Below are 27,882 nucleotides of genomic sequence, written 5' to 3'. Positions count from 1 at the left end.
AAAAGAAGCCACGGCTCTCAGTTTTCAAGCCCTGAGCAAGGCTGTTAATGATAGGACATTTTAGAAGTCATTAATTCATAGGATGGCCATAAGTCGGAATAAAATAAGCAAACCCCCCCCCCCCACAACAACAGTCACAAATCAGAGTAATTTTAAGGCATGATTGTTTTGTGGTTTTCTGTGACAGACAAATCTAGCTGCCATTTAGTTTTGCCCATCAAAGCAGAATAAATTTTTGCCACCATCAATGTTGGCCCTGAAGGTGGGGATACCATTTGTTCAAAATCGTTCAAAAAGGTCTAAAAATGTCGAGCTGGTTTAACCTGCCTGAAACTTTTAATCTGAAGAACACATGAACGCATGAAGCTGCTGTTGTGTATGTAAATAGTTAGGTGGTTAAGCAGGGGAAGATCTAGGAGCTTGAGTCCCAGACGAAGGCTCCTAAACCCTGCTTGCGCTATTGGCTCAAGCCAGCGCGCCCCATTGGCCCTAAGCCAGGTTGCGCCATTGGTGACCTGGGGGTTATTCCCCCATCACGGATCAGGGGGGGAGTGGCTGCAAGTGGCCAGGGGGGAATATAAGTGGGGCCGTTTTACATAGTTCTCAGTTCTGTCGACAATAAAGCTTTGTTGTTGGAACTCAGTCTCGACCTCGTGTGTCCTCCCCACGTGGACTTAACAGCTGCCATATACTGGATCAGACCCTTGGTCCATCAAAGTCAGTATTGTCTACTCAGACCGGCAGCGGCTCTCCAGGGTCTCAGGCAGAGACGGTCTTTCACATCACCTACTTGCATAGTCCCTTTAATGGGAGATGCCGGGGATTGAACCTGGGACCTTCTGCATGCCAGCAAATGCTCTACCGCTGAGCTACGGCCCTTCCAGACTAAATTTTCCACTAACGGAAGGGAAGGGGCAATTTTCATTGACTCTCCCTTCCCACCTCACCTTTATTTCATTCCTTGGGGCCCCCTATATCCTAAGAGCAGCTTTCTGCAGAAATCTGTGGGCTGCAATGAGATGAAGGAGAGAGAAAAGCTCCACTTTACTGACGGAAAATTTAGTTTGGATCCAGCCCTCTGTCTGATCTCTTGCTCTTGGCATCCCTCTGGTGCTACATGTGTGTTAAATTGGAGAGAGTTTATATGCGTTCTTTGTTATATTTCTCATACCTTCTCAAGAGTCCATCTGAAAGTGGTGCTGAGATTGCATTTCTACAGTTTACATTCCAACCTAATTCAGCATAAAAATAAATATTGGTGCGAGGGTGATGGTGGTTCAAGGGACAGCCAGAAACGAGGACTCTTCTTCGCAAGAGCATCCCCCTCAGTAGGTTCAAAAATAGGAGGAGCGCAAACCAAGACCTACCAATTTGAAGTTCAGGTTTATAACCAAGCTCGGCGAACAGATGTTACTGAGTGAAAAATGACACAGTTGCTTGTAGCGCTCACCCACTCGACCCCTAGCCAGTCATTATGTTCAAATTACAGAATCTGGGAGAACCAGAATCCATGTAGCCTGATGACATCAACCTCTGTCAACCTCTGCTGGGACGCCTGGAGTCATAAAAAGCCACTTTGCCAATGTAAGTGCTATATCATATTACCTTCCATCTTGTGTGTGTGTGTGTGTGTGTATCAGGCAGAAAGAGAATTATAAACACACAGGATAGAAAGGCCGACCCAGTCAATAGGGGTGGTGGGAAAATGTTCCCAGCAAACGTTCTTCTTGCTTGACGCTATGGAACGGTATAGCTCTGCCCATTAAATCAAATCCTAAAAACATCAGGAGACAGCTTCAGATAACAGGCTCGGTTGTTGCCCTCTTTAGACATTAATTTTTTTTTAATTGAAACGATTTCACAAGCATGTGCCGTCACCCTGAATATACGCAAAGGAGTAAATTTAAGTTTGCATGTACAGCAACCCCCCCAACCCTCCCAAGAAAGCAACAACAATAAATAAACACATGAATAAACATACTATCAAAACCAGTCATGAATGGCCCATAAGAAAACTGTGCCTTTTAAAAACATGGGTTCAGATATGATTTGATATTTCTTTTACAGATGATTATTATAAGCAGGGATAAGGTTAACTCAGCAAACCTTATGTCCTCTTACAATTTTTTGATAGTAAGAAAAAGATGCGCTACACCCCGATCTCCTAGGTATATAGGGTTGCCAGGTTGCTGGGATTGGTGGGCAATTGCCTTTCAATCCACCAGGCTCCTCGGAGTGGCGACCGCACATGTGCGCGGCTGCACGCAACATGATTACGTCACTTCAAGCATTGCATTGCGATGGAACGCCTTAGCACTCAAAACCCCAAAACGCTATCGTTCCCATTGCGATGTGGCACTTCCGGGGGGTAAACATGGAAGTGACGTAATCCTGTTACACGCGGCCATGTGTGCGGGATCTCCACCTCAGCCCCGCCCCCAAAATCTCCTGCCAGTGGAGAGGGGAGGACCTGGCAACCCTATAGATATACGCAATCAAAATGAATCTGCATTTGTTTGGCTATCAAGAATTTTTATCTGATTCGTTAACTCATGAGTCCCCGACCTTTTTGAGCCTGTGGGCACCTTCGAAATTCTGACACGGTGTGGTGGGCTCAGCCACAAAATGGCTGCCGCAAAATGGCTGTCGCAGCAGGCAGAGCCAGCCACAAAATGGCTGCCGCAGCTTATCTTTCGACCCAATAGCAGCTGCTGCCAAAGCAACTTTTTACAACTCTGCCCAGCCAATCAAATCGCCAGTGGCCAATCAGAAGCCTTGCTGGGCAACAGCCCTACCTGGCTCTGCCCTAGGGTTCCAACCTCCAGGTACTAGCTGGAGATCTCCTGCTATTACAGCTGAGCTCCAGCTGATAGAGATCAGTTCCCCTGGAGAAAATGGCCGCTTTGGCAATTGGACTCTATGGCATTGAAGTCCCTCCCCTCCCCAGACCCTGCCCTCCTCAGGCCCTGCTCCAAAAACCTCCCGCCAGTGGTGAAGAGGGACCTGGCAACCCAGGAAAGGTGTCCTTGAGTGCAAAGGCACCCTTCGTTAACTGTTCTTTGAAAAAGATTATCCAATTGTTTTTCTACTCATTTTCTAATTATGGTGGTGCAAATGCCTTCCCGTAAACAGCAGTTGTTAACGGCCCCACTACATGTTAGTGATTTATCACAAAATATTGGACAAGATAAGCTCAGGGCCAGCAATTAGTTCAACTTTTGTAATTTTACTGATTCCCATAAAAAACAACACCTCACCCTACAAACTTTTAACTACTGGACAAGTCCATCACATATGGATGAATGAGGCCTGATTTAAATTAAAAAGGAACTTTCTTTTCAAATGAACTTTGTATGTCATTGAAACGACTTCGCTCGAAAGCTCTCTCTGATGGCTGCCAAAGTAGTTGACACCTTCACATTTTTTTCCCTAATCCATTCCCCTTTCTCCTCCTGATGATCAATTAATACACTACACAAGTCTTCTTGTGAAAAAGCTTCGATAATAATAAATTATACAGAGTGAGGGGATGGAAAAATTTAGAGGATCTAATGATGGAATTGAGGAGAACAACAGACAGCAGTTTCAACAGACAGTTGCTCAGATAAAGATCAGAGAGACATCCCTCATAAGATAGATTTCTGAAAGAATTTTCTTCTTAAACATGGGGTATTGGATCACATTTCCCTGAAGCAGGGTTGCCAGCTCTGGGTTGGGAACAAACTGGAGGTTTTGGGGGTGAAGCCTGAGGAGGGCTGGGGTTGGAGAGAGGTGGGACTTCAATGCCATAGAGTCCAATAGCCACAGTGGCCATTGTCTCCAGGTGAACTGATCTCTATCGGCTGGAGGGCAGTTGTAATAGCAAGAGATTTCCAGCCCCCACCTGGAGGCTGGCAACCCTACCCTGAAGATTATCAACATGTTTTGGCCTCATTGCAATCTTGATTCTTTTAGAATAAAATGTCCCGTCTAGCACCACCTTAAGCTTTTTTCCTGGTGTGTTTTTCTTTTTTCCTGGTGCTGCCCTTGTTTTTAGATATCAGGGAATTACTTTGACTGGCCAGCTCTGAGGAAGACAGATTTTCCATGGGAGCGGCTGCTTCTGCCACAAAGCCCCACTGACAAGAAAAAGAGCCCGTACCTGTTGAATTATGCCCTGCATTAGAGTTTTTAAAGGGGCAGAACCCCAACTTTGGGGGGGGGGGACATATCCATCCTATAATTTTTACTTACTTTCATATCTGGACCTTGCAGAGGAAGGCAATGGCAAACCACCTCTGCTTCTTACTTGCCTTGCAAGCCCCTTGCTGGGGTTGCCATAAGTTGGCTGAGACGTGACAGCGCTTAACACTCACACACATACTTTCATATCCAAATAGGGTTGCCAGGTCACCCCTGGCTGCCAGCGGGGTATGGGGGGAATAGGGTTGCCAGATCCATGGGGAACCAGACCCCTGGAAAACCCAGCAGTCCCTTTGTGTGTGCTGAAGTTGTGCACACAAGCAAAATACATGCAGTATCCCTGTTCAGACAACATGGCAACCACATGTATCAGGAGCACCACACTCCCAGCCAGTGTGGTGTGGTGGTTAAGAGCGGTGGTTAAGAGCGGTGGACTCTGGAGAGCTGGGTTTGATTCCCCACTCCTCCACATGAGCAATGGAGGCTAATCTAGTGAACTGGGTTGGTTTTCCCACTCCTACGCACGAAGCCAGCTGGGTGACCTTGGGCTAGTCACACTTTCTCAGCCCCACTGACCTCACAGGGTATCTGTTGTGGGGAGGGGAAGCGAAGGTGATTGTAAGGCGGTTTGATTTTTCCTTAAGTGGTAGAGAAAGTTGGCATATAAAGACCAACTCTGCTTCTAGCTGGCCTACCCATATGAGCAGACATAACATCTGAAAAGGCCACAGTGACATCTATATTTGTGTGGATTTTCAATGCTCTTACCTTGTATATTATTAACAGAGTTTAGTCTTGAAAAATACTGGCGCTGGACTGATATCTTTGAAGCTTATGCATGAATATGCAATCAGTTAGTACCAGGGTTGCCAGCTCCAGGACGGGAAATTCCTGGAGAAATTGGGAGCAGAGCTTGGGTAGGGTGGAGTTTGAGGAGGCTGCATAGCAGGGATGTGATGCCATAGAGTCCACCCTCTAAAGCTGTCATTTTTCTCTCCAGGAGAACTGATATCTGTAGCCTGGAGATTAGTTGTAATTCCGGGAGATCTCCAGGCCCACCAAGAGGTTGGCTACGCCGCTCACTACAAGAATGGAAACAAGAAAGACCTTGCTACTTTCACTCGTTTTTAACTTGGTTTGACTACATTATGTTTTTAAAAACTTTATTTGACTATGGCATGCACCATTTTGCAGCCTGGCGCTCTCTGGCTCTCAAGCATATGCAGCAGTCAGTTTACCTTAAAGCTCTCGTGTTTGCAGAAGGCCTGAGAAACTACGGGAGGGTTGTCATAGCAACAGAAAGAAATTCAGAAACAATGGCTCCCGATCACTACAACCTCAGCGCTTACCGCATAACATAAAGAGGAAGAAACGACATTCAGCGTTTCAGAATATTTTTTATCGCAAGGACTTATAATTCGTGGCACCGAAATTTTTACAGGGATACAATTTATCCGAGGCTACGGAAACGAATAGATCGAAACGACCAAGCTCCGACGATGAGCAGCATCCCGTACATGCCGGCCGATATTTAAAGACGAGAAGAAGATGTTGAAGCTGGCTTTGCGTTCAAGGAAATTAATGTGGTAACATCTGTGAATTCCACCAGTTTTCGTGACCGAAATAGAACCATGTGTCCCTTAACACCAGACAGACACCATTTCCTCGAGGAATGCAGCCCGAACGACAAAACTGCTTTTCCTCTCTGCCCTGCGGCTCCTTGTGGAACTCCAAAACTAACGAACATTCAGCGCAAACAGTTATATTATTGTCAAAGGCTTTCACGGTCAGAGTTCATTGGTTCTTGTAGGCTATCCGGGCTGTGTGACTGTGGTCTTGGTCTTTTCTTTCCTGACGTTTCGCCAGCAGCTGTGGCAGGCATCTTCAGAGGAGTAACACTGAAGGACAGTGGCTCTCAGTGTCAAGTGTGTAGGAAGAGTAATATATAGTCAGAAAGGGGTTGGGTTTGAGCTGAGTCATTGTTTTGCAAAAAGTATCCAAGGTAATGTGCTAATCATTGTCCTGTAAGTATCAAGATAATGTGCTAATGAGGGTGTGGTATGTTAATATGGAACCATTGTATCCTGAAGTGATCTGTTAATGTGTGAAATCCAAAGCTAATCTTCATGGCTATTGTGGACTGTAGTCTAGACAATAGCCATGCAGATTAGCTTTGGATTTCACACATTAACAGATCACTTCAGGATACAATGGTTCCATATTAACATATCACACCCTCATTAGCACATTACCTTTGATACTTACAGGACAATGATTAGCACATTACCTTTGATACTTTTTGCAGGACAATGATTCAGCTCAAACCCAACCCCTTTCTGACTATATATTACTCTTCCTACACACTTGACACTGAGAGACACTGTCCTTCAGCGTTACTCCTCTGAAGATGCCTGCCACAGCTGCTGGCGAAACGTTAGGAAAGAAAAAACCAAGACCACGGTCACACAGCCCGGATAACCTACAAGAACCAGTTATATTATTATTGTGCTTCCCCTGACAGTTCACTGAGTTCAATTTGGGGAGGGGGGGTATAAATGGCGACTGAGGGTGATGTCATCATTTCCCTATTTTTCTGCCGCCCCTCTTGGGTACAGGAAATGTTGCAACATCTCAGTCACATGGGCGCGCTGCATGCTCCGGCGGCTGCATCGTTTTCAAAAAAGCTGCACACGATGCTCTTCTAAAGGTGCCTTCTTTCAAGCTGTCAGGGGATTTAACAATGGCATAGATAACACTCCTTTTTTTTTTTTAGCTGTCAAATCGTAACCAACTTATGGCGACCCTGTAGGGTTGTCAAAGCAAGAGATGTTCAGAAGTGGTTTGCCATTGCCTAGAAACCATCACCTTCCTTGGTAATCTCGCATCCGAATACTAACCAGGCTGACCTTACTTAGCTTCTGAGACCTGACAAGATCCGGCTAGCCTGGTCCATCCAGGTCAGGGCAAAACATTTATTTATTATTTGATTTCTACCCCGCACCTTTGCGGGCAAAGCCGGGCTCAGAGCGGCTTCCAACAGAATATATGCAATGCACCACAAACGCTTGAAAGCACAATTCTAGTCTAACGTTATTAAATCCCAGTTTAATAGTTTACAGATTCAGATGGTGCGTGGTGACCCATGCAGTGTTGGGAACTCTAGTAACCGGCAGCAGTCTCAAGTAACACAGCCCAAACAATGAGAACTAAGCCTTACCCATGACCAACTGAAATTCTGTTGTTTTGCAAAGACCTCGGTGTAAGTGACTTTCTCTGACTCCGTCGATAACTAGACTAGTCTAGCTTCTCCCCCCCACCCCAAAAGAAAACTCCTTGGACTTCTGACTTGGAAAATATGTGGGAGTAGAAGAGGAAATGGCTAGTAGCTGGAATGCTTGGGGTTATTTTGATCATATCAAGCTGTCCTGTGTACTTCATGACTGCTAATTGTTATAAAATATATAGTGGTGGGTTGAGGGGAGTATATATTTGTACTAATTATCAGTAGTTTCCCAGAGTGCCAGAAAGTGTGTAATGCTTCGTATTAGCTGCAGTGCGATATCTTTTAAACCTCCTAAGACGGTTACAGAACGGCACTGAGAAAATTTCCAGTTGTAGAGACCTGGTCACATGTTTATATCTTTATCCAACTTGTCTAATAATTAATCTCAGAGTGATTAATGCAACTTTCTGCAGTTAACAAATGGAGTCAATTCAGGATCTCTGGAAAAATGTGAGCCTGCAGAAGTCAGCAGTTCTGTAAGAAAGGTGAGTTTTTTTTGTTTTGTTTTGTTTTTTTGGTTTGGGAGAAATGTGGGTATATTTCAAATAAATACATCTCTCTGGGGAAAAGGAAGCAAATAAAGGCTTTCAGAAGGAGCCTGCCTCGTCCATGAGAATGAAAGGCATTTCAGATGATGCTAGGACCAGCATTAGGGTTGCCATCCTCCAGGTACAAGCTGGAGATCTCCTGCTATTACAACTGATCTCCAGCCGATAGAGATCAGTTTGCCTGGAGAAAATTAGCTTTGGCAATTAGATTCTATGGCATTGGAATCCCTCCCCTCCCCAAACCCTGCCCTCCTCGGGCTCTGCCCCAAAAACCTCTTGCGGGTAGTGAAGAGGGACCTGGCAAACCCCAGTTGAAATGGCATTTCAAAAGCGAATTACTGCTTGCAGAGGCTAACTGTGGTTTTTTCCATGCCAGTTAGTACCGAGGCTGAAATAATACGTACATTTTGTTCCTAGAGAACTTTCATTCAAGATCTCAAATGACTTGCAAAACCTTTGTGATTTTAGCTTTGAATTGGCCAGAAACAGCCCTGGACTGCTTCTCTGCTCTAATTTTCTTCTTTCCGCTATTTACGAGCCTCCTAAACAAAGGGTGATGCCTCGATCATAGCTCCCATTTTAGCAGGTTGGACTAGTGAATGCAGTGGCATGAGAGATGACAGTTATCCCCATTGAAAAAAAAGAGGGGAGGGATTGAACTGCGGAGAGTTTCTTCCACGGGTGCAGGGTGTAGAGGAGGCCTGTGGCACAGCCCGAAATAGAATCCCGATCTCTTGAATCTCAGCCCTCAGCTGAAAGCCACAACCACACATTTCTTCCTTCAGAAATTTCAGAGCGTGCAAAGTTTCAAAACATCCATTATTTATAGAGACTAAATGTGTATAATCATTCCTGCTTACTACTGTTTGCCCGTCGTTGTCAGAATGCATTGTTTGATGATAAGGCACAGACAGCCGATTTTACTCGTGAGAATGAATGAATGGAGTTTGCTCTCATATGAGTGTGGCTCAGCAGGACTTTTACAGCGCAATCCTGAACAGGGTTCTACCCCTCTAAGCCCATTGGCTTCAATGGGCTTTAAAAAGTGCAACTTTGTTTAGGATTTTTCTTACTCTGGCTTGACTGCCCTCTGCTGCGAAATTTGTTGTCTTAAGTTATTTTAGTTTGCAGCGCGGTGATTTCACAAGCTGAATTTTTTGAAAAAGAGAGTTTATTCTCAAATATTGTAATGATGATGCTGAGGATAAATAAATGCACCCTGTTAAGTATGCGAGGCTTATGGATGGTCATATATACATATGCCTTTTTTGTTCACCTGGAGAAAATGGCCACTTTGGCAATTGGACTCTATGGAATTGAGTCCCTCCCCTCCCCAAACCCCGCTCTCTTCAGGCTCCGCCCCCAAAAAACTCCCACCGGTAGCAAAGAGGGACCTGGCAACCCGATTTGATAGCCAACAGGTGGCCGCCCAAAGACAGTAATTGATTAACAGGAACCTACGGAAGGAGATGGTTTTTCAAATAATTCGACACAGGACGTTGGTAATCGCCATCTAGTTTTTAGCTCCGATGATGTGTGTTCAGCACTTTTTTTCCTCTTCTATTGCCTGAACTCTCCTGTTGCCTCAGCTGGTGAACCTCGCCTATAAAAAGAGCCCAAATAGCTGAAACAGAAGCCAAGAGAGAAACTGTGGAAAATCAAATAGGAATATTTTTCTCATTGATAGTCTGCTCTTTTTCCACAAGGGAGCGAGACAGTTCGTACATTTTTGTGACTAAAATACTAAAGATGGTGCCGAAAGATGATTCCGTTTAGGAGAGGAGAAGGAAGTTATCCACATGAAGCAGAATCCTTATTCTCAGTCTGTAGCGTTTAATGCATTCAAAGAAAGAAATGGGTTCCTTGAGAGATGGCAGTCCGTATTCTCTCTCAGCCAAGCAGACCACAAGACAGCCGTGGGGATAATTTCTTCTTCTAATGAACTTCTAATGCTACGAGGAATCGATAGGACCCAGAGCAGATATAAGGAGAAACACCAAATGATGTCACTCGAGGCCAAAGCAGACGTTATGCGGGCAGCCATCTTCATTTATTTATGCACTGCACCAAGGGTTTCCAACTGTCTGAAGGAGGGGGAAGCCTTAATGGGATTTATTTACCAGGTGATATTTACATGGTTCTCTCTCATATTGTCCTCACTCCTTACAACAACCCTGTGAAGATAGGGTTGCCAACTCCGGGTTGGGAAATGCCTGGATATTTTGGGGGCGGAGCCTGAGGAGGGTGGGGTTTGGGGAGGGGAGGGACCTCAGTGCCATAGAGTCCAATTGCCAAAGTGGCCATTTTCTCCAGGTGAACTGATCCCTATTGGCTGGAGATCAGTTGTAATCGCAGGAGATTGCCACTACCTGTAGGATGGCAACCCTAAGTGAAGAAGAAGTTAGGCTGGGAATGATCGTGACGAGTACAAATTCACTCCTTTCCCTCCCCTCCCCTTCCCTGAGGGGACATTGAATGTTTAGCTGTGCAGTAGTGGGAGACCAGCTCCTGGGTCCCTTAGTTTCCTGAACGCTCACTAGAAGCTGAAATGACCCAACTGAGACTATTGTACTTTGGTCACATTATGAGAGATTTTGGGTGTGGAGCCTGAGAAAGGCGGGGTCTGGAGAGGGGAGGGACTACAATGCCATAGAGTCCAATGGCCAAAGCGGCCATTTCCTCCAGGTGAACTGATCTCTGTTGCCTGGAGATCAGTTGTAATAGCAGGAGATCTCCAGCAATTACCTGGAGTTTAACAATAGATACGTGTGCTGTAATAAACACTAGTTTAGTAAAGCCACAGCACCTAGCTCAAAGAAAACAACGTTTACTATAAGGTAAGTAATTCAAGGCACAGTCAAATCGAATATATGTACATATACAGACCAACCAAGGTAAGTAGAAAACATAAATGTACTAATCTTATTCTTATCTCTTTCAGCAACGTGTTGTCTGGTTACTCCACCAGGGCACGAAAGCACAGTCCAAAGGAAGGAACAAAGGTCCAAAGAAACAAAATTAAGAGTCCATAAGATGCAGTGTATATCGAAGTTCATAAAAAACAAAACGACACTTCCGGATTTGTGTATGTTTCGCAATAAAGTTGCTTCATCAGTTGTACTTAATCTTGTTGTCATGCAAATTGCTTATCATATTAGGGTACAGAGACCTCTGTAAGAAATTAAATAAATAAATATGCTACCATTATAGTGCAAAAATTCTTATTCACACAAATAATAGTGGGTATATAAACCTCTTGAAAATTAGACTCCATTAAACATCGCTGCCCTATACGTTACAGACAAAGACCATAAAATTGTGCAGTAGCTTACCACTCAATGACTAGCCGACCCTCATGGGTTCTTCTATCTTGCTGGTGGCTAGTAAAGAGCTATGAAAGTCCCATAGTTTAAATTCTTGCAATGCTACATAATCCAGAAGGAAGTCATTATAGAAAGGGGATGGTCTTAAAGGAACAGTGCTAAATACTGGAAAAAAGCCCATTACAGAAAGCATGTCAAATCAAATTCATTATTGAGACCTGCAGGCGTCATAGTTTTGAAGAGATATACAAATCTCATTTCCTGTCTGCACTATAATTTAATGACGTCCTCTCGATGGAAAGGACATGGTTTATACTGCCATTAGTACATTTATGTTTTCTACTTACCTTGGTTGGTCTGTATATGTACATATATTTGATTTGACGGTACCTTGAATTACTTACCTTATAGTAAACGTTTTCTTTGAGCTAGGTGCTGTGGCTTTACTTAACCACCTGGAGGTTGGCAACCCTACCCCCACATTCTTGGTGACTTTGCTTGGGAATGGGCAGGTATCGAATACAATAATATCAGAAACAATAACTTTGTGGCAATAGTTTCAGGTGGGTAGCCATTAGGGTTGCCAACCTCCAGGTACTTAGGGAGAATAAACAGCACCACAGCTCATATACTTAATAGTATGCAATACAATTTTTACAGTTTTTAGAATTTTACTAATAAACAACCAAATGCAGAGAGACAAGTTCTAGAACTAATTTAATGCAAAACAATATATATATGGCTTGAAGTAAATATCAGCCTAGAATAAATTAAGGAGTCCAACAGAAAACTGGTTGAAATTCACCAAATAAATAACTGTCCAATAAAGCTGGTTAACATTCACCAACAATTCCTCCTGGCAACACAGTTGCTTTTCCAGTTCTTCAATCTAAATAATCAGGTTCCAAGGCTCCAAAATCAATCATAGAAGGTCCATATGAAATAAATATGAATGTGAAGAGTAACGAACAACAAAACGCCACTTCCGGAGTCTGTGTACGTTTCGCAAACTTGCTTCATCAGTTGTGCATTTGTTTGTTAAAGAACAATATTCCCACGGGTGCAAAGACCTCTGAAAGAAAAACGTTAAATGAAGGAAACAACAATCGCGGAAAGAGCTCAGCATTTATACTTAAAATACAAAGAAAAAAAGCATCAGTTCTAGCTTACCAATAAGCTGACCAGCGACCCTCACGGGTATCACACTTAACTCTGAAGGCTGGTAAAGCAGTGAATCTGCTTCTTAGTTTTAGAAGGTATTCTAGCCCTGCCAGCTGAGGAGAATCTTATACTTTACAAAAAGCCAGATAGGTCGAACTCATTGTTCAATCCTGAGGGGGACAACGTCTTAAAGAGATAGATGTACCTTAATTCTTGCTGGTGTAATATTTTCATAATATTCTCCTGGTAGTATCGTCTGGATCGATACTGCCATAGTGCAAAAAAACGAATGTCATTTTCAGAATGACCGAGTTTAAGATAATGTTCAGTGAGCGGAGCCTCCATTATCTTAGAGCGGATCCTCGTACGGTGTTCATTAATACGTATTTTTAATTGGCGTGACGTTGAGCCAATGTACATTTTTGAACACGGGCAAAGGACCGCGTAGACGACGTTTTTAGACAAGCAATTTGTAAAATTTTGGAGAGTAAACTTGAAATTATACTGTGAGGCACTCAGTTCTTTAATGGGAAGACTCAATGGGCATAAGGCGCATGAGCCACATCTAAAATGGCCCCGGATGTTAATTCTAGGTTTCTCCACTAGCCTATCTGTCCTAACTAGATAATTACGTAAAGACTTGGTTTTTCTTAGGCCAAATGTTGGTAAAGCTGTACAGCCCGGAACACCGTCCAAGATATGCCAATGACGGCGAACTATTCGTTGTATCTCATGCGTAAGATGGTTAAACTGTAAGGACGCAAAAATGCCAGTAGATCTCGGGTTTTCTTTTGCAGATGGCCGAAGTAATAATTCTCTCTGTTGGCTGTCAACTTTATCAATGGCCATAGAGATAGTGGCCTCATCATATCCTCTCTGCATAAGATTAGAACACAAGTCCTGTGCAGCTACACGAAAGTCGTGCGGGTCAGTCGAATTCCTTTTTAGCCTCAATAGTTGGCTGTAAGGTAAATTACGCCGCAAATGCAGCGGATGACAGGAAGTAAAGTGGAGGCCAGCTCCAACATCAGTTGGCTTCCTATATGGCTTTACGGCAATGGTATCTGAGTCGGTCCTAAAGACCATCAGATCTAAAAAAGAAATCGTCCGTGCGTGGTAGTTCCCTGTGAATTTGAGGTTAGGGTCCATTGAGTTCAGATGAAGCAGCAAAGTATTATAGGCTTCCACGGAGTCAATCACACAAAATAAATCATCAATGAACCTGAAGAAATATAATACATGATCCTGAAAGATCGAATCTTGGAACAAATACCTACATGATTTCTTTTGAAAAGGATTTTTTGTTCCAAGATTCGATCTTTCAGGATCATGTATTATATTTCTTCAGGTTTATTGATGATTTATTTTGTGTGATTGACTCCGTGGAAGCCTATAATACTTTGCTGCTTCATCTGAACTCAATGGACCCTAACCTCAAATTCACGGGGAACTACCACGCACGGACGATTTCTTTTTTAGATCTGATGGTCTTTAGGACCGACTCAGATACCATTGCCGTAAAGCCATATAGGAAGCCAACTGATGTTGGAGCTGGCCTCCACTTTACTTCCTGTCATCCGCTGCATTTGCGGCGTAATTTACCTTACAGCCAACTATTGAGGCTAAAAAGGAATTCGACTGACCCGCACGACTTTCGTGTAGCTGCACAGGACTTGTGTTCTAATCTTATGCAGAGAGGATATGATGAGGCCACTATCTCTATGGCCATTGATAAAGTTGACAGCCAACAGAGAGAATTATTACTTCGGCCATCTGCAAAAGAAAACCCGAGATCTACTGGCATTTTTGCGTCCTTACAGTTTAACCATCTTACGCATGAGATACAACGAATAGTTCGCCGTCATTGGCATATCTTGGACGGTGTTCCGGGCTGTACAGCTTTACCAACATTTGGCCTAAGAAAAACCAAGTCTTTACATAATTATCTAGTTAGGACAGATAGGCTAGTGGAGAAACCTAGAATTAACATCCGGGGCCATTTTAGATGTGGCGCATGCGCCTTATGCCCATTGAGTCTTCCCATTAAAGAACTGAGTGCCTCACAGTATAATTTCAAGTTTACTCTCCAAAATTTTACAAATTGCTTGTCTAAAAACGTCGTCTACGCGGTCCTTTGCCCGTGTTCAAAAATGTACATTGGCTCAACGTCACGCCAATTAAAAATACGTATTAATGAACACCGTACGAGGATCCGCTCTAAGATAATGGAGGCTCCGCTCACTGAACATTATCTTAAACTCGGTCATTCTGAAAATGACATTCGTTTTTTTGCACTATGGCAGTATCGATCCAGACGATACTACCAGGAGAATATTATGAAAATATTACACCAGCAAGAATTAAGGTACATCTATCTCTTTAAGACGTTGTCCCCCTCAGGATTGAACAATGAGTTCGACCTATCTAGCTTTTTGTAAAGTATAAGATTCTCCTCAGCTGGCAGGGCTAGAATACCTTCTAAAACTAAGAAGCAGATTCACTGCTTTACCAGCCTTCAGAGTTAAGTGTGATACCCGTGAGGGTCGCTGGTCAGCTTATTGGTAAGCTAGAACTGATGCTTTTTTTCTTTGTATTTTAAGTATAAATGCTGAGCTCTTTCCGCGATTGTTGTTTCCTTCATTTAACGTTTTTCTTTCAGAGGTCTTTGCACCCGTGGGAATATTGTTCTTTAACAAACAAATGCACAACTGATGAAGCAAGTTTGCGAAACGTACACAGACTCCGGAAGTGGCGTTTTGTTGTTCGTTACTCTTCACATTCATATTTATTTCATATGGACCTTCTATGATTGATTTTGGAGCCTTGGAACCTGATTATTTAGATTGAAGAACTGGAAAAGCAACTGTGTTGCCAGGAGGAATTGTTGGTGAATGTTAACCAGCTTTATTGGACAGTTATTTATTTGGTGAATTTCAACCAGTTTTCTGTTGGAGTCCTTAATTTATTCTAGGCTGATATTTACTTCAAGCCATATATATATTGTTTTGCATTAAATTAGTTCTAGAACTTGTCTCTCTGCATTTGGTTGTTTATTAGTAAAATTCTAAAAACTGTAAAAATTGTATTGCATACTATTAAGTATATGAGCTGTGGTGCTGTTTATTCTCCCTAACTAACGTTTTTCAGCATACGTAACAACCTCCAGGTACTAGCTGGAGATCTCCTGCTATTACAGCTGATCTCCAGCCGATAGACATCAGTCCGGCTGGAGAAAATGGCCACTTTGGCAATTGGAGTCTATGGCATTGAAATCTTTCCCCTCCCCAAACCCCACCCTCCTCAGGCTCCGCCCCAAAAATCTCCCACTGGTTGCAAAGAGGGACCTAGCAACCCTAGTAGCCATGCTGGTGTGCAGTAGAACAGCTAGATTGGAGTCCGGTACCACCTTAAAGGCCAACAATATTTTGAGGGCATAAGCTTGCAAGCATCAAAACTTTGACTAGCGGAAGCTTGCACACTGGAAATCTTGTTGGTCTCTAAGGTGGTACCGGATTTGAATCTAGTTCTTTTGTGGCAATAGTTAATCGAAAGCTCAGCATTCGTGAGGATAGCTGACCTGGACCAGGAAGTATGGAGCAAATGTCCCTACACTTTGGAAAAAAAGGTCAGTCAGTGGAAATTTACGGTACGAACCCAGCCCCCCTGTTAAAGCGGTAACTCTGAAGCACGCTGCTTTCCAAAGGGCTGTTTTCTGTTTGTGAAACATGGTATTACTCATCAGTTGAACTTGAAAGGATACCAAGGTCATTTCCTCCTACCTGAACATTGACTGTTATTGAGTTTAGCATTTTTTAAATGACTAAGCATCATCACATTAAAAATGCAGAGTGCTTCTGTAAATGCCCCTCTCTTGTACAGGAAGTACTCTTCTTAAGAAAACCTGGGTTTTCTCATTGGGGCAAGAAGAAAAAGAACGAATTCCCCTCACATAATTCGCTTTGCGGAAGTCTGTTTTCTTCCAGCGCATAATTTGCTTTTCTGTACAATGTATTTTTTAAGCACAGTTTCCATAGGAACAAAGAAGACAATGGTACTTTCAACACTCAGCATTAATGATATGGAAAACAATCATTAAACAGGAGCATTCACATCTTAAAATAAAGATTTCTTCCAAAACAATTAAGAACTTCATCCAAATCCTATTAATTCAGGCCAAAGGCCAACTGAATCCAACTTGCTGTTTCCAACAGTGGCTTGGCAGACACCTTTGGGAAGCTCGCCAGCAGGGTGTGAGGGAAACACCCCTGCCCTTGTTGATCACCATTAGGTATACTGCCTTTGAACGTGGCAGTTCCATTTAACTATCATGGCTAATAATTGATAGACTTTCCTTTAGGGTTGCCAACCTCCAGGTGGTGGCTGGAGATCTCCCACTATTACAACTGGTATGGTATCGCTTTACTCTGCTCTGGTTAGACCTCACCTAGAGTATTGTGTTCAGTTTTGGGCACCGCAATTAAAGAAAGATGTAGACAAGCTGGAACATGTCCAGAGGAGGGCAACAAAGATGGTGAGGGGTCTGGAGACCAAGTCCTATGAGGAAAGGTTGAAGGAGCTGGGTATGTTTAGCCTGAAGAGGAGAAGACTGAGAAGGGATATGAAAACCATCCTCAAGTACTTGAAGGGCTGTCATATAGAGGATGGTGCCGAGTTGTTTTCTGTTGCCCCAGAAGGTCAGACCAGAACCAACAGGCTGAAATTAAATCAAAAGAGTTTCCGTCTAGAAGAGGCTAGATGGCCATCTGTCAGCAATGCTGATTCTGTGACCTTAGGCAGATGATGAGAGGGAGGGCATCTTGGCCATCTTCTGGGTATTGAGTATGGGTCACTGGGGGTGTGAGGGGGAGGTAGTTTGGAATTTCCTGCATTGTGCATTGGGTTGGACTAGATGACCCTGGTGGTCCCTTCCAACTCTATGATTCTATGATTCTAACTGATCTCCAGGTGACAGATCACTTCACCTGGAGAAAATGGCCAGACTGAAAGGTGGACTCTGTCTTATACCCCATTGAAGTCCCTCGCTCCACCCAAACCAGGAGAAAGCTGAACGTGTTTGGAATCCACATACTTTTAAATACCCTTAAGGAAGAGATAAGGGATGCCTGACTGATAGCGGGTCTCTCAGCAAGCGCTTGCTTCATCCAGGAAAAGAAAAAAGAGCATAAATTTAAAAAGAATGAGACAGAACCATTTTATAAATTGGATCCAGCCAGATTTTTTTTCACTCATTCTGAACTCATTCTCCAGTGCTAGGGTTGCCAGTTCTAGCTTGGGAAATACCTGGAGATTTTGGAGGCGGGAAGAGGGCCGGGTTTGAGAAGGAGAAGGACCTTGGTGGGGGTACAGTGCCGTAGAGAGTCCACCTTCCAAAGCAGCCATTTTTTCCAGGGGAACTGATCTCTGTAACCTGGAGACCAGTTACAATTCTGGGAGATCTCCAGCTACCGCCTGGAGACTGGAAATCGTATTCTCCACCTTACTACGGCTCCCATCACACATGGCTTTTGGCTGTGCAGGTTCCATAGAGTTGACAGGTTCCTAGAGAGGTGAGGCTTCACTTCTGGGTTTTCCCCACAAGTGATGTCAAGTCATCAGCCCAACGGCCATTTTGAAATATTTTTCTCTGGCCGCCACAACGAGCAGTGGTGGGAAACAATAGGCAGGGTGGGGGATCCCCTGCCTCCACCAGGCGTAGGGTTGCCAGCCTACAGGTGGTGGCTGGAAAACTCCTGCTATTACAACTGATCTGCAGCCGATAGAGATCAGTTTACCTGGAGGAAATGGCCGCTTTGGCAATTGGACTCTATGGCAGGGGTCGCCAAACTCATTAGTCAAGAGAGCCAAATATCAACAGTACAACGATTGAGATCTCTTTTGAGAGCCAAATTTTTTAAACTCAAACTATATAGGTAGGTACACTGTTTATTAACTTAATAAACTTTAATTAAAATTTAGCAGAAGTGGAAACCAGTAGAGCACCTACTGCACAGTGGGGTGGTGAATGGCTGTGGGGAGAGTGTAAACCCCCCCCCCCGGTTCCTTTTGAAGGGGCACAAATTAGCAGGAAGAGGGGAAACCTGTAGTAATAGGCCAGGGGAGGACTAACAATTGCCAGACAAAAAGGCCCACTGTTTTCTCCCCACCACCACCATCACCCAGCGAGGGTCCAGACGTCCAGGGATCCCAGGCACAGAGGAAGAGGCCAGCAGGTCCCCGGTCTGTGTGTGTTCCATGCAAACAAACAAGGGGGAGATGCACAGTCCATCCATCCTCCCCCCCCCCCAAGGACATGCCAGTTCCCTCCTGGCCAGAGGGAGGGGCAGGTGCTCACCCCCCCACCATTCTGGGACCGACAGGCTCCAGATTCAGGGCAGGCAGGCGGGTGCCCTGGCAAGGTGGCTTGGATGGAGGAGCCCCCCCCCCAGCTGGGGGGCAGGCAGGCAGGGCCACGCGCCCAGGCGGCTTCCACGGGGGGGGGGGAAGAGAAAGGAGAGTCCCCCAACTGCCCCTTCCTCCCTCCCTCCCTCCCTCCCTCGAGCCCACGGCGCCAGCCCCCTCCCCCCTCCCAGGGGCGGCCTGAGCACGGCCTTGGGCCCGCTCTGCAGCCCTGGGGGCGAGAGCGGCCGTACCGAAAGAGAGGCCCGCGCGGCAGGGAGGGGGGAGGGGGCGGCCGCCGGGGCAGCTCGCTCTCTGCCTCCCCCTCCCCTCCGGGCTGCGGGCGGCCTCAAGCGAGAAAGGCGCTGCGCGGGGCTTCCTCGTCTGGGCGAAGCACGTCCAAAGCAATGAGAATTTCTCTCGAGCCTTTCTGAAGAGGGACTCGAGGAGCCAACAGCAGAAGCCAAGAGGCAGCGGGTGGGCTTACCGTGCAAATATCGAAACGGCGGCTCCTCCCTCCGCTGCTTAAGAAACCCCCAATCCCCACAGCAGGCCCGCCAGCAGCAGCGGCACGTGGTCGCTCCTACGTAACCCAAGCGCCTCCTGCACAGACTCTCTCCCGCCCCCCGCCCCTTTCGCTACTCAGCCGGGCCCGGACATGGAAAGAGCCGCACTCAAGGGCTCAAAGAGCCGCCTGCGGCTCGGGAGCCGCACTTTTGCGACCCCTGCTCTATGGCATTGAAGTCCCTCCCCTCCCCAAACCCCACCCTCCTCAGTCTCCCCCCAAAAGACCTCCCGCCAGTAGGCGAAGAGGGACCTGGCAACGCTAACCGGGCGACTGGCAACTCTAAGGCTCCATGATCCCCAGCGTAGACTTTATGGTGCCCAAAAGAGACCCTCTCCTCCATCTTTCACCAGCAGAAAAGCAGGTTGGATCCAGCCCTATCATTAGGGAATATCAAAATGAGAAATGATATAAGCACGTCCAACAGGTAACTTGACAGGAACATTATTTGTGAAAAGTCATTCACTTTTTACAACTCACAGTATTGTTCACTCAGGCCATTTATGCAGGGTCGATTTTGATGCTCGCTCAAAGCTCCTTTTTGAAATCCCACTTTTAAAATGACTATTCACGGTCCCGATGCGAGAGGAGAAAGTCAAACAAATTCCACCCCCCACTTGCCTTCTCCTTCGTTTGCATAGCCATTAGCAATCACAGCTATCCCGTGGCTGTGATTCTTCATGCTTCCTTGAGTGGATGTTTCAAGGCAGGAACGGAGCAAATTAAAAAGGTTGTGTCAAAGGGGCTCTTAAGAAATGCAAAGCAGGTATGCGCCAGTTTCACAGTGACGTCTGGAATGACGATTCAGCATGAAGAACTAAAAACAACAACATAGGGCACTTCAGCCTGGAACATGCTGCTAGTTACCCAGCATAAACAGCCTCAGAGTAGAAGCAACCAGCAAGTTCTTAGGCATAAAACCCATGGGAATTTTGATTTATGTATTTATTTATGTATTATGTATTTGTGGTATCCTTGATATGTTTGTAATGGCCTATAGTTAATGCAAATAAAACCATTCATATATTTATTTATTTTTTAAAAAATTAGGTTGCCTTTTAGCACACTGCTCTGGAGCTAGTAGTGCTTTTGTGCAATTCCTATTAATTTCAGGGGAGCTTTACATAGGAACACTTCCTAATGGATTATACTAATGCGCTTTTACATTTTTGGATTGAGGGAAACAGCCAATTAACGCTCGCTTCATTTTAATTACTTGCAGTAAACAATGAGGCTTTCCCATCTGGTTTTGGTAATATTTGGGAAGTATTAGACTTTTCCCCCTTGAGTTTTTTTGTTCTTGATTTGAGTGAGTCCTCTTGATTTAGGGATCGTTTGTATTTCAATTAATTGAGCCAAGGAGATGAGAAATAGATCTCCTTTCCTCTATAGAAGAGATAGCTATCCAGCAATTCAGGTGATTTAAAAAAATAATAATTAGAGACTGGAATTGGTCTGACTGATTACTTTGTGCAAATGTCTGAAAGACTTGTGTTTTCACATCCCAGTTCAGGGGAAAAAAAGTTTTGCTATGACTCAGTACTTTTCCTTCACAGAACTACAATGAAACATCTGTTCCCTATAGTATTTGGCAAAAAAAACATACTGCTGGGTTTGGAAATTCGAGAAAATGGGTGTCCTTCAAGCAGAAGATTGTTGAAGTTGGATCTCAGCTGGTTTTGGCTAGGACTATGGAAGCCACTCGTCATGGGCTGAATAAATAGTTAGAAAATTGCACCTTCTATATTTTAGTATTTCAGCAATTCATCTATAAATATCTTACAAAATGAATTGTTTCCACATACTAAAATTTTTACTATACATTTTTTGAGGCACATCCCCATTTTTAATACTAGAGGTTGAAGATGGTGCTATCTTGGGGTGGGGGAGAGAGGTTTAGCATATTTTGAACAACCATTAAGCATCATACTTTTTGTGTGTGTGGAGAGTCATCAGCCAACTCTGCGATCACAGCAGCTGGAAAAGAGCAGCCATAACTGCAGAAGAGCTTGCCCAGCTAGCTCCCCAAGCGTACAGACTCGATCACGCAAGGCTTTCTCCATGACCGTGTGTGCCCCATACAGACAGCATGACCCATAGGCTTGCCAGGCCCCATAGCTCCACTGGCAGGAGCTTTCTGGGGCAGTGGTGTGGGATGTGCATGCGCGCCTGGCGTGATGCGTGTGCAAACCCCGTGCAATGCGCCTACTTCACTTTTGGGTTTACCCGGAAGCAACGCAGACACTCTAGCAATCTTGGCTAAAACTCAGTGGTTTCCATAGAGTTTTATCCAAGATTGCCAGAGAGTCCGTGTCACTTTCGGGTTTACCCAAAAGTGACACGTGTGCTCGTGTGTGTGCACGGAGTGCCCACCGGCCATCAGCTGGCCAGCGGGCAATCCGGTGGATCGGCGGGATTTTACCCACCACCACCAGGCACTTGGCAACCCTAGTGACCCAACCCCATGTTGGAACATGACCTCAACAGGGAATTGAGGGGGCCCTTTCCAAGTTGTCAAGGAGCAAGGTGTAGTATCAATAGCGCTCTTGCCTAATTCACATCACACACCACCAATCATAACTGGCCACATCTGCCACATGCTGACACCTTTTTTTTGTTTCCGGTTGGGAGCAGGGCTGACCCCACCCAGCAGGCAGATCAGGCAGAGAGCAATGGGTTTCCCAAATCAAAATGGAAAACAAAGGGTGCTTGTGACTAGGATTTCTGTCTCTATGCTTGTTCCCACATTGCCAGGTCCCTCTTTGCTGCTGGCGGGAGGTTTTGGGGGCAGAGCCTGAGGAGGACGGGGTTTGGGGAGGGGAGGGACTTCAATGCCACGGAGTCCAATTGTCCAAGCGGCCATTTTCTCCAGGTGACCTGATCTCTATAAGCTGGAGATCCGTTGTAATAGCAGGAGATCTCCAGCTAGCACCTGGAGGTTGGCAATCCTAGAGTTTGAGCTGAGCATGTACTTTACAATTAGGGATGCCATTTGTTCACAGCTGGTGTGGGATCTCTGGGCAATGCTCCTGTCCCCTCTGATCCTGCTTGATGGACCAGCGGGGGGAACTCTATGGCACTCTATGGCACTAAACCCCACCTTCCTCAGGCTCCGCCCCCAAAACCTCCCTCCGGTGGCGAAAAGGGACCTGGCAACCCTAGCTCAAACACAGCATCAGATAAGACTCAACAGGCCTGAAAGTAGTTCATTATGAGCTAAGTATGCGTCTTGGAACGTGACCCAGAATCCTCCGTAATGGGCAGGAATTCCTCAGCAAATAAATTTGATGGGAAAAGGGTTCCCTGGAGAAACTCGGAAAACCACATCTCAAGCACACATGTGCGTGCATGCAGATAATGCCAACGTTCACTTCCGCCACCCCTTATTCAGATGTTTTCTTTTGTTGAAACTGCCTGAGTTGCATTTCTGCTATCCTAAGTACAAACAGATCCACTGTGAGCACATGCATTCCATTTTTTTTTTTTTAGAAAAAGAAGGAAACAGTTATGGTTAGTTTACGAAGAAGCCAGCTTCAGAATCCAGCATGGGGCAGAGTAAATGAATCCAGCATGCAGCAAGCCGAGGAGAACCTTCAGCTGTGCAGAACTGTTCTTGTGTGCAGAACATACTCCTTGGCATGAGGATGGGGGTGTAACCAGGACATAAGATCCTCCCCCCCACCCTGGACTCTCAATTGCTGTAGGGTATGAGGTTCTAGCATAGTTAGGGTTGCCAGGTCCCTCTTCACCACTGGTGGGAGGTTTTTGAGGCGGAGCTTGAGGAGGGTGGGGTTTGGGGAGGGACTTCAATGCCATAGAGTCCAATTGCCAAAGTGGCCTTTTTTCTCCAGGTGAACTGATCTCTATCGGCTGGAGATCAGTTGAATTAGCAGGAGTACCTGGAGGTTGGCAACCCTAAGCACAGTGGCCGCGGCGGTGGAAAGTGCCGTCAAGTTACAGCCGATTTATGGCAACCTCATAGGGTTTTCAAGGCAGAGGTGGTTTATTTCTTTAGTTATTTTAGCGATTTGTAGCCAGCCCTCCCCGGCCAAGGCCAGGCTCAGAGCGGGTAACCTCGTTTAAAATACATCAATAACAATTGATAATAAAATTAACCATCCATTCTAAATTTAAATTTAAATTTAAAAGAGTAAAATCCCAATTTAAAACTTCAAAACTCCCAATTCCACCCATGCCGCCCGAGATAGACGGCAGGTTACCCTCTCAGTTGACTTAAAATAAAATAAAAGGAGGGGGGGTAGGGAGGCCAGCAAGATGATACTCGTGGCTGCCCTCAACCGTAGGCCTGGTGGAATAGCTCTGTCTTGCAGGCCCTGTGGAACTCCTTAAGATCCCGCAGGGCTCTGATGTCACTGGACAGAGCAGTCCACCAGGCCGGTGCCAGGGCCGAAAAGGCCCTGGCTCTCGTTGAGGACAGCCGCACACTCTTAGGGCCAGGGACCACCAGTATTATTATTATCAGATGATCGTAAAGATCTTCGGGGGATATACCAGGACAGGCGGTCCCGAAGATACCAGACTGTGTAAGGCCTTAAAGGTCAAAACCAGCACCTTGAACCTGATCTGACATTCCAGCTGGAGCCAGTGCAGTTGGCGGAGCACTGGCTGTATATGCTCTCGGGGCAAGACCCCTGTAAGACCACTGCCTGCCACTGTGTTGCGACTCTAAACTTCCCAGGTAGCCTCCCATCCAAATGCTAACCAGGACCAACCCTGCTTAGAGGAAGAAGAAGAAGAAGAAGAAGAGTTGGTTTTTATACGCCGACTTTCTCTACCACTTAAGGGAGACTCCGAGATCTGTTGAGATCAGGTTAGCCTAGGATCTCCAGGTCAGGGCATAGTAGTGCTACAAAATCTCTGCACCAAAGTTGTGTGTGTGTGTCTAGTTTCTGTGCTCCGTTCCGCACCGAGGATGTTCAGCGCTTTTACGATCCAAACAACCCTCCACTGAACGCAATGGCTACACGGCCATTATTCTCCAGGGAGCACTCAAGAGAACGAGAAGCATGCCAAACGGTTGGTTTAATTGAACGGTTTTGGAAGCCCCTGTCCTGTGATTTGCAAAACTTTGAACTTTTTGTTAGGGAGAGCCGGAGCGAGCGCTTTAGATCCTGCGTAATTAGATGGCAGCCAGGAAACCGCAGCCCGAGAGGCTATTCATGAGGCCCTGCGACCGAGGGAGGACATGAATGAATGAATGAATGAATGCGTCGTCTTCCTAACCAAAAGCCTTTAGCTTTGCTGCTATCTGTTGGCTAAGAAGCCAGCAGGTGTTTCCACAATTCCCCTGGTGAGAGAAAGGAGGAAGGCTGCCCTCTGGTGGGCTGGCAGGCTCTTGCTGAAACCGGTGGCCGAGGAAGGTTACCGACGTCGTGCGGAAACGTCTGTTTTTGTGTAGGAAACGAAGGCGAACCACAGACTTTGTACTTAGCAGGCTGAGGGTAATGGATTTATCAGGTTTCCTGGCTTTCTGTTACAGGAAAGACGGTGGACCACGTCCAGCAAAAAAGGCAAAGCCATCGAATCTCCAAGAAGTTCGCTCATGCACAACGCACCCATGAAAATGAAGAGCTCGGAAACAGTGCGCCTGAACGGTCCCAGACAAAGTCTCCCTCTGAGCTAGGGTTGCCAGATCCTCCTGGCTACTGGCGGGGGATGGCGTTGCTGGTTCCAGGTTGGGAAACTCCTGGATATTTGGGGACGGAGCCTGGGGAGGATATGGAACTCAGTGGGGTGCAATGCCATAGAGTCCACCCTCCAAAGCATCCATTTTTCTCCACGGGGAACTGATCTCTGTAATGTGAAGATGAGCTGTAATTCTGGGGGATCCCCAGGTCCCACCTGGAGGCATCCCTGCTTTGAGCTGCTCTCCCGTTTGGAAGAACAGACATTGATGGCCATTTATGCACGGGAGGTTTTGCCTTGGATTTGCCGCTCTCTAGATGCACATTTCCCCCATCCTCTGCATGGGGGCTTATTGCTGAATTTTGAGAATTTGGATGGGGAAAATGTGCATCTAGAGAGCAGCAAATCCAAGGCAAAACCTCCTGGGCATAAATGGCCACAGGAATAAAAGGGTAGCTGTGCTGGTCCACAGTAGAAAAGCTAGATTCCAGTCCAGTGTCAGAGGCCAACAAGACTTATACCCCGAATATCTTGTTTGTCTGTAAGGGGCTGCTAGCTAGTTGATTAGGGCATTATACCCCGAATGTCTGTAAGGGGCTGCTAGCTAGTTGATTAGGGCATAAATGCTCAGCTCTCAGGACACCAGGACAACATGGACTCCACCGCTCTAAACCACCGCTCTTAACCACTACAACACACTGGCTCTAATCAGTGTGCTGTTCTGTGAACTGAGATAATGAGAGGGAGGGTAGGAAGGGATGAATCAGTGCTCGGCTCACGTGGCCCTTTCTTGCATGCATGTCACCACTTTGGGGTCTGGAAGGATTTTTCCTCCAGGCCAGATTGGCCAGGGATCCTGGAGGTTTTTTACCTTCCTCTGGGCATAGAGCAGGGGTCACTGGGGGAGTGAGGGGGTAGTTGTGAATTTGCTGCGTTGTGCAGGGGGTTGGACTAGATGACCCTTGAGATCCCTTCCAGCTCTATGTTTCTGTGTTTCTAGCAGGCTTCCAAACACACACTCAAAGCAGTTTTAAGATCCAGCATTTCCTCCCTGTGAAGACCAGAATGGGATCACGTTAAGAAGCGATTAAGCTATCTGATCTTGAAACAGAGACGGGGTTCTCTGTACAACAGAGCTGTAGTAAAAGGAGAATAAACAAAGATAAAATAGTAGTCATCAAAAAAAAAAAAAAAAAAAAAGCTCAGCTTCCTGTTTGTAACCCAGCACTTTGACGCTTCTGCGTTTTGTGTCGCGCAGAGAGGAAAAGATGAGAAAGAAAGGAAGAGGTTGAATCTTCATCTGACAGGTAGACTTGTTTTTACCCTGTGGCAGTCTTTGGCTCTGTTCAGAGAAGTCAAGATTTCTAGACCGCCATTTCCATCATGATACTGTGGATCCTTACAGCACTCAACGCCATTCAGCTCACCAGTCAAACAGGTAAACCATTTATTTTCAATGACATCCCAGAGGGGAGAAAAATCTCTCAAAGTGTCGTTCAACTAAAAAATAGCAGTGCAATCCTAAACAGAGTCACACCCTTCTAAACCTATTGACCCATTTTTGGATTGCACTGTAAGTGCCGTAGAAATGAGGGGAGGGGCGGTGGCTCAGTGGTAGAGCATCTGCTTGGCATACAGAAGGTCGCAGGTTCAACCCCCAGCATCTCCAGTTAAAGGGACTAGGCGGGTAGGTGATGTGAAAGACCTCTGCCTGAGACCCTGGAGAGCTGCTGCCAGTCAGAGTAGACAATACTGACTTTGATGGACCAAGGGTCTGATTTAGTAGAAGGCAGTTTCATGTGTTCATGAGTGGGATTTACTCTGGAGTAACCATGCATAGGACCAAGGTGCTTGCAAAGGAATTCAAGTTTGATCTAAATGAAATAGAACCCTGGGTATAAATTAAATGTGTGTGTGTGTGTGTGTGTGTGTGTGTGTGTGTGTGTAAAGTGCCATCAACTTGCAGCTGACTTACGGTGACCCCACAGGGTTTTCAAGGTGATAGACAAACAGAGGTGGTTTGCCTTTGCCTCTCTCTGCATAGCAACCCTGGACTTCCTTGGTTGTCTCCTATCCAAGTACTAACCAGGGCCAACTTTGCATAATTTCCGAGATCTGATAAGATCAGGCTAGTCTGGACCATCCAGCTCAGGATATATTAAATGCACCCTCCCTGAATATGACATCTTGGATGTCATTCATGTTCATTCCATCTGTTTGAAGAATAACCTGAAGGCACATCATAGAATCATAGAGTTGGAAGGACCTCCAGGGGTCATCTAGTGCAACCCCCTGCACAATGCAGGAAATTCCAAACTACCTCCCCTCCCATCCCCAGTGACCCCTACTCCATGCCCAGAAGATGGCCAAGATGCCCTCCTTCTCATGATCTGCCTAAGGCATTGCTGACAGATGGCCATCTAACCTTAAAAACCTCCAGGGAAGGAGCGCTTACCACCTCCCGAGGAAGCCTGTTCCACTGAGGAACCGCCTTAACTGTTAGAAAAAAAGCAGTTTCATTGCTAAAACAAACCCAGTCTTAGCCTCCAACCAGCCTGGATGGGAATCATATACAAGTTGATCTGACTCTGGCCAAGGGCTGGTCAGACTCTGCCAATAGACTATTAGGCAATACACCCCCACCTGGAACAATAGATCCTACCCAGAAGCCCCTGCAATGTCCCAGCCAGCAGAAACCTCTGGCTGATCTCCCACTTACTGCAGGGAGGGTGCGACTCTTTCATTTCATCTTTAAACCCTGCACTGACTAGGCTGAAT

At 45.7% G+C, this 27,882-nt stretch overlaps 1 protein-coding gene across 1 annotated transcript in view; it reads left to right on the top strand.

Annotated features, from left to right (window-relative positions):
* Nucleotides 1–27,882, top strand: part of CD28 (CD28 molecule) — a 52,100-nt gene that overhangs the window by 13,976 nt on the left and 10,242 nt on the right. Inside the window, exons 3-4 of the mRNA XM_056861213.1 lie at nt 24,959–25,060; nt 26,473–26,542. Coding sequence (XP_056717191.1) covers nt 24,959–25,060; nt 26,473–26,542 — 172 coding nt within the window. The remainder of the gene's footprint in view (nt 1–24,958; nt 25,061–26,472; nt 26,543–27,882) is intronic.

The sequence above is a fragment of the Euleptes europaea genome, chromosome 15, assembly GCF_029931775.1.
Source record: "Euleptes europaea isolate rEulEur1 chromosome 15, rEulEur1.hap1, whole genome shotgun sequence".
NCBI lineage: Eukaryota > Metazoa > Chordata > Lepidosauria > Squamata > Sphaerodactylidae > Euleptes > Euleptes europaea.
The sequence above is the reverse complement of the archived record's forward strand: the minus strand, read 5'-3'. Positions and strand labels throughout refer to the sequence as shown.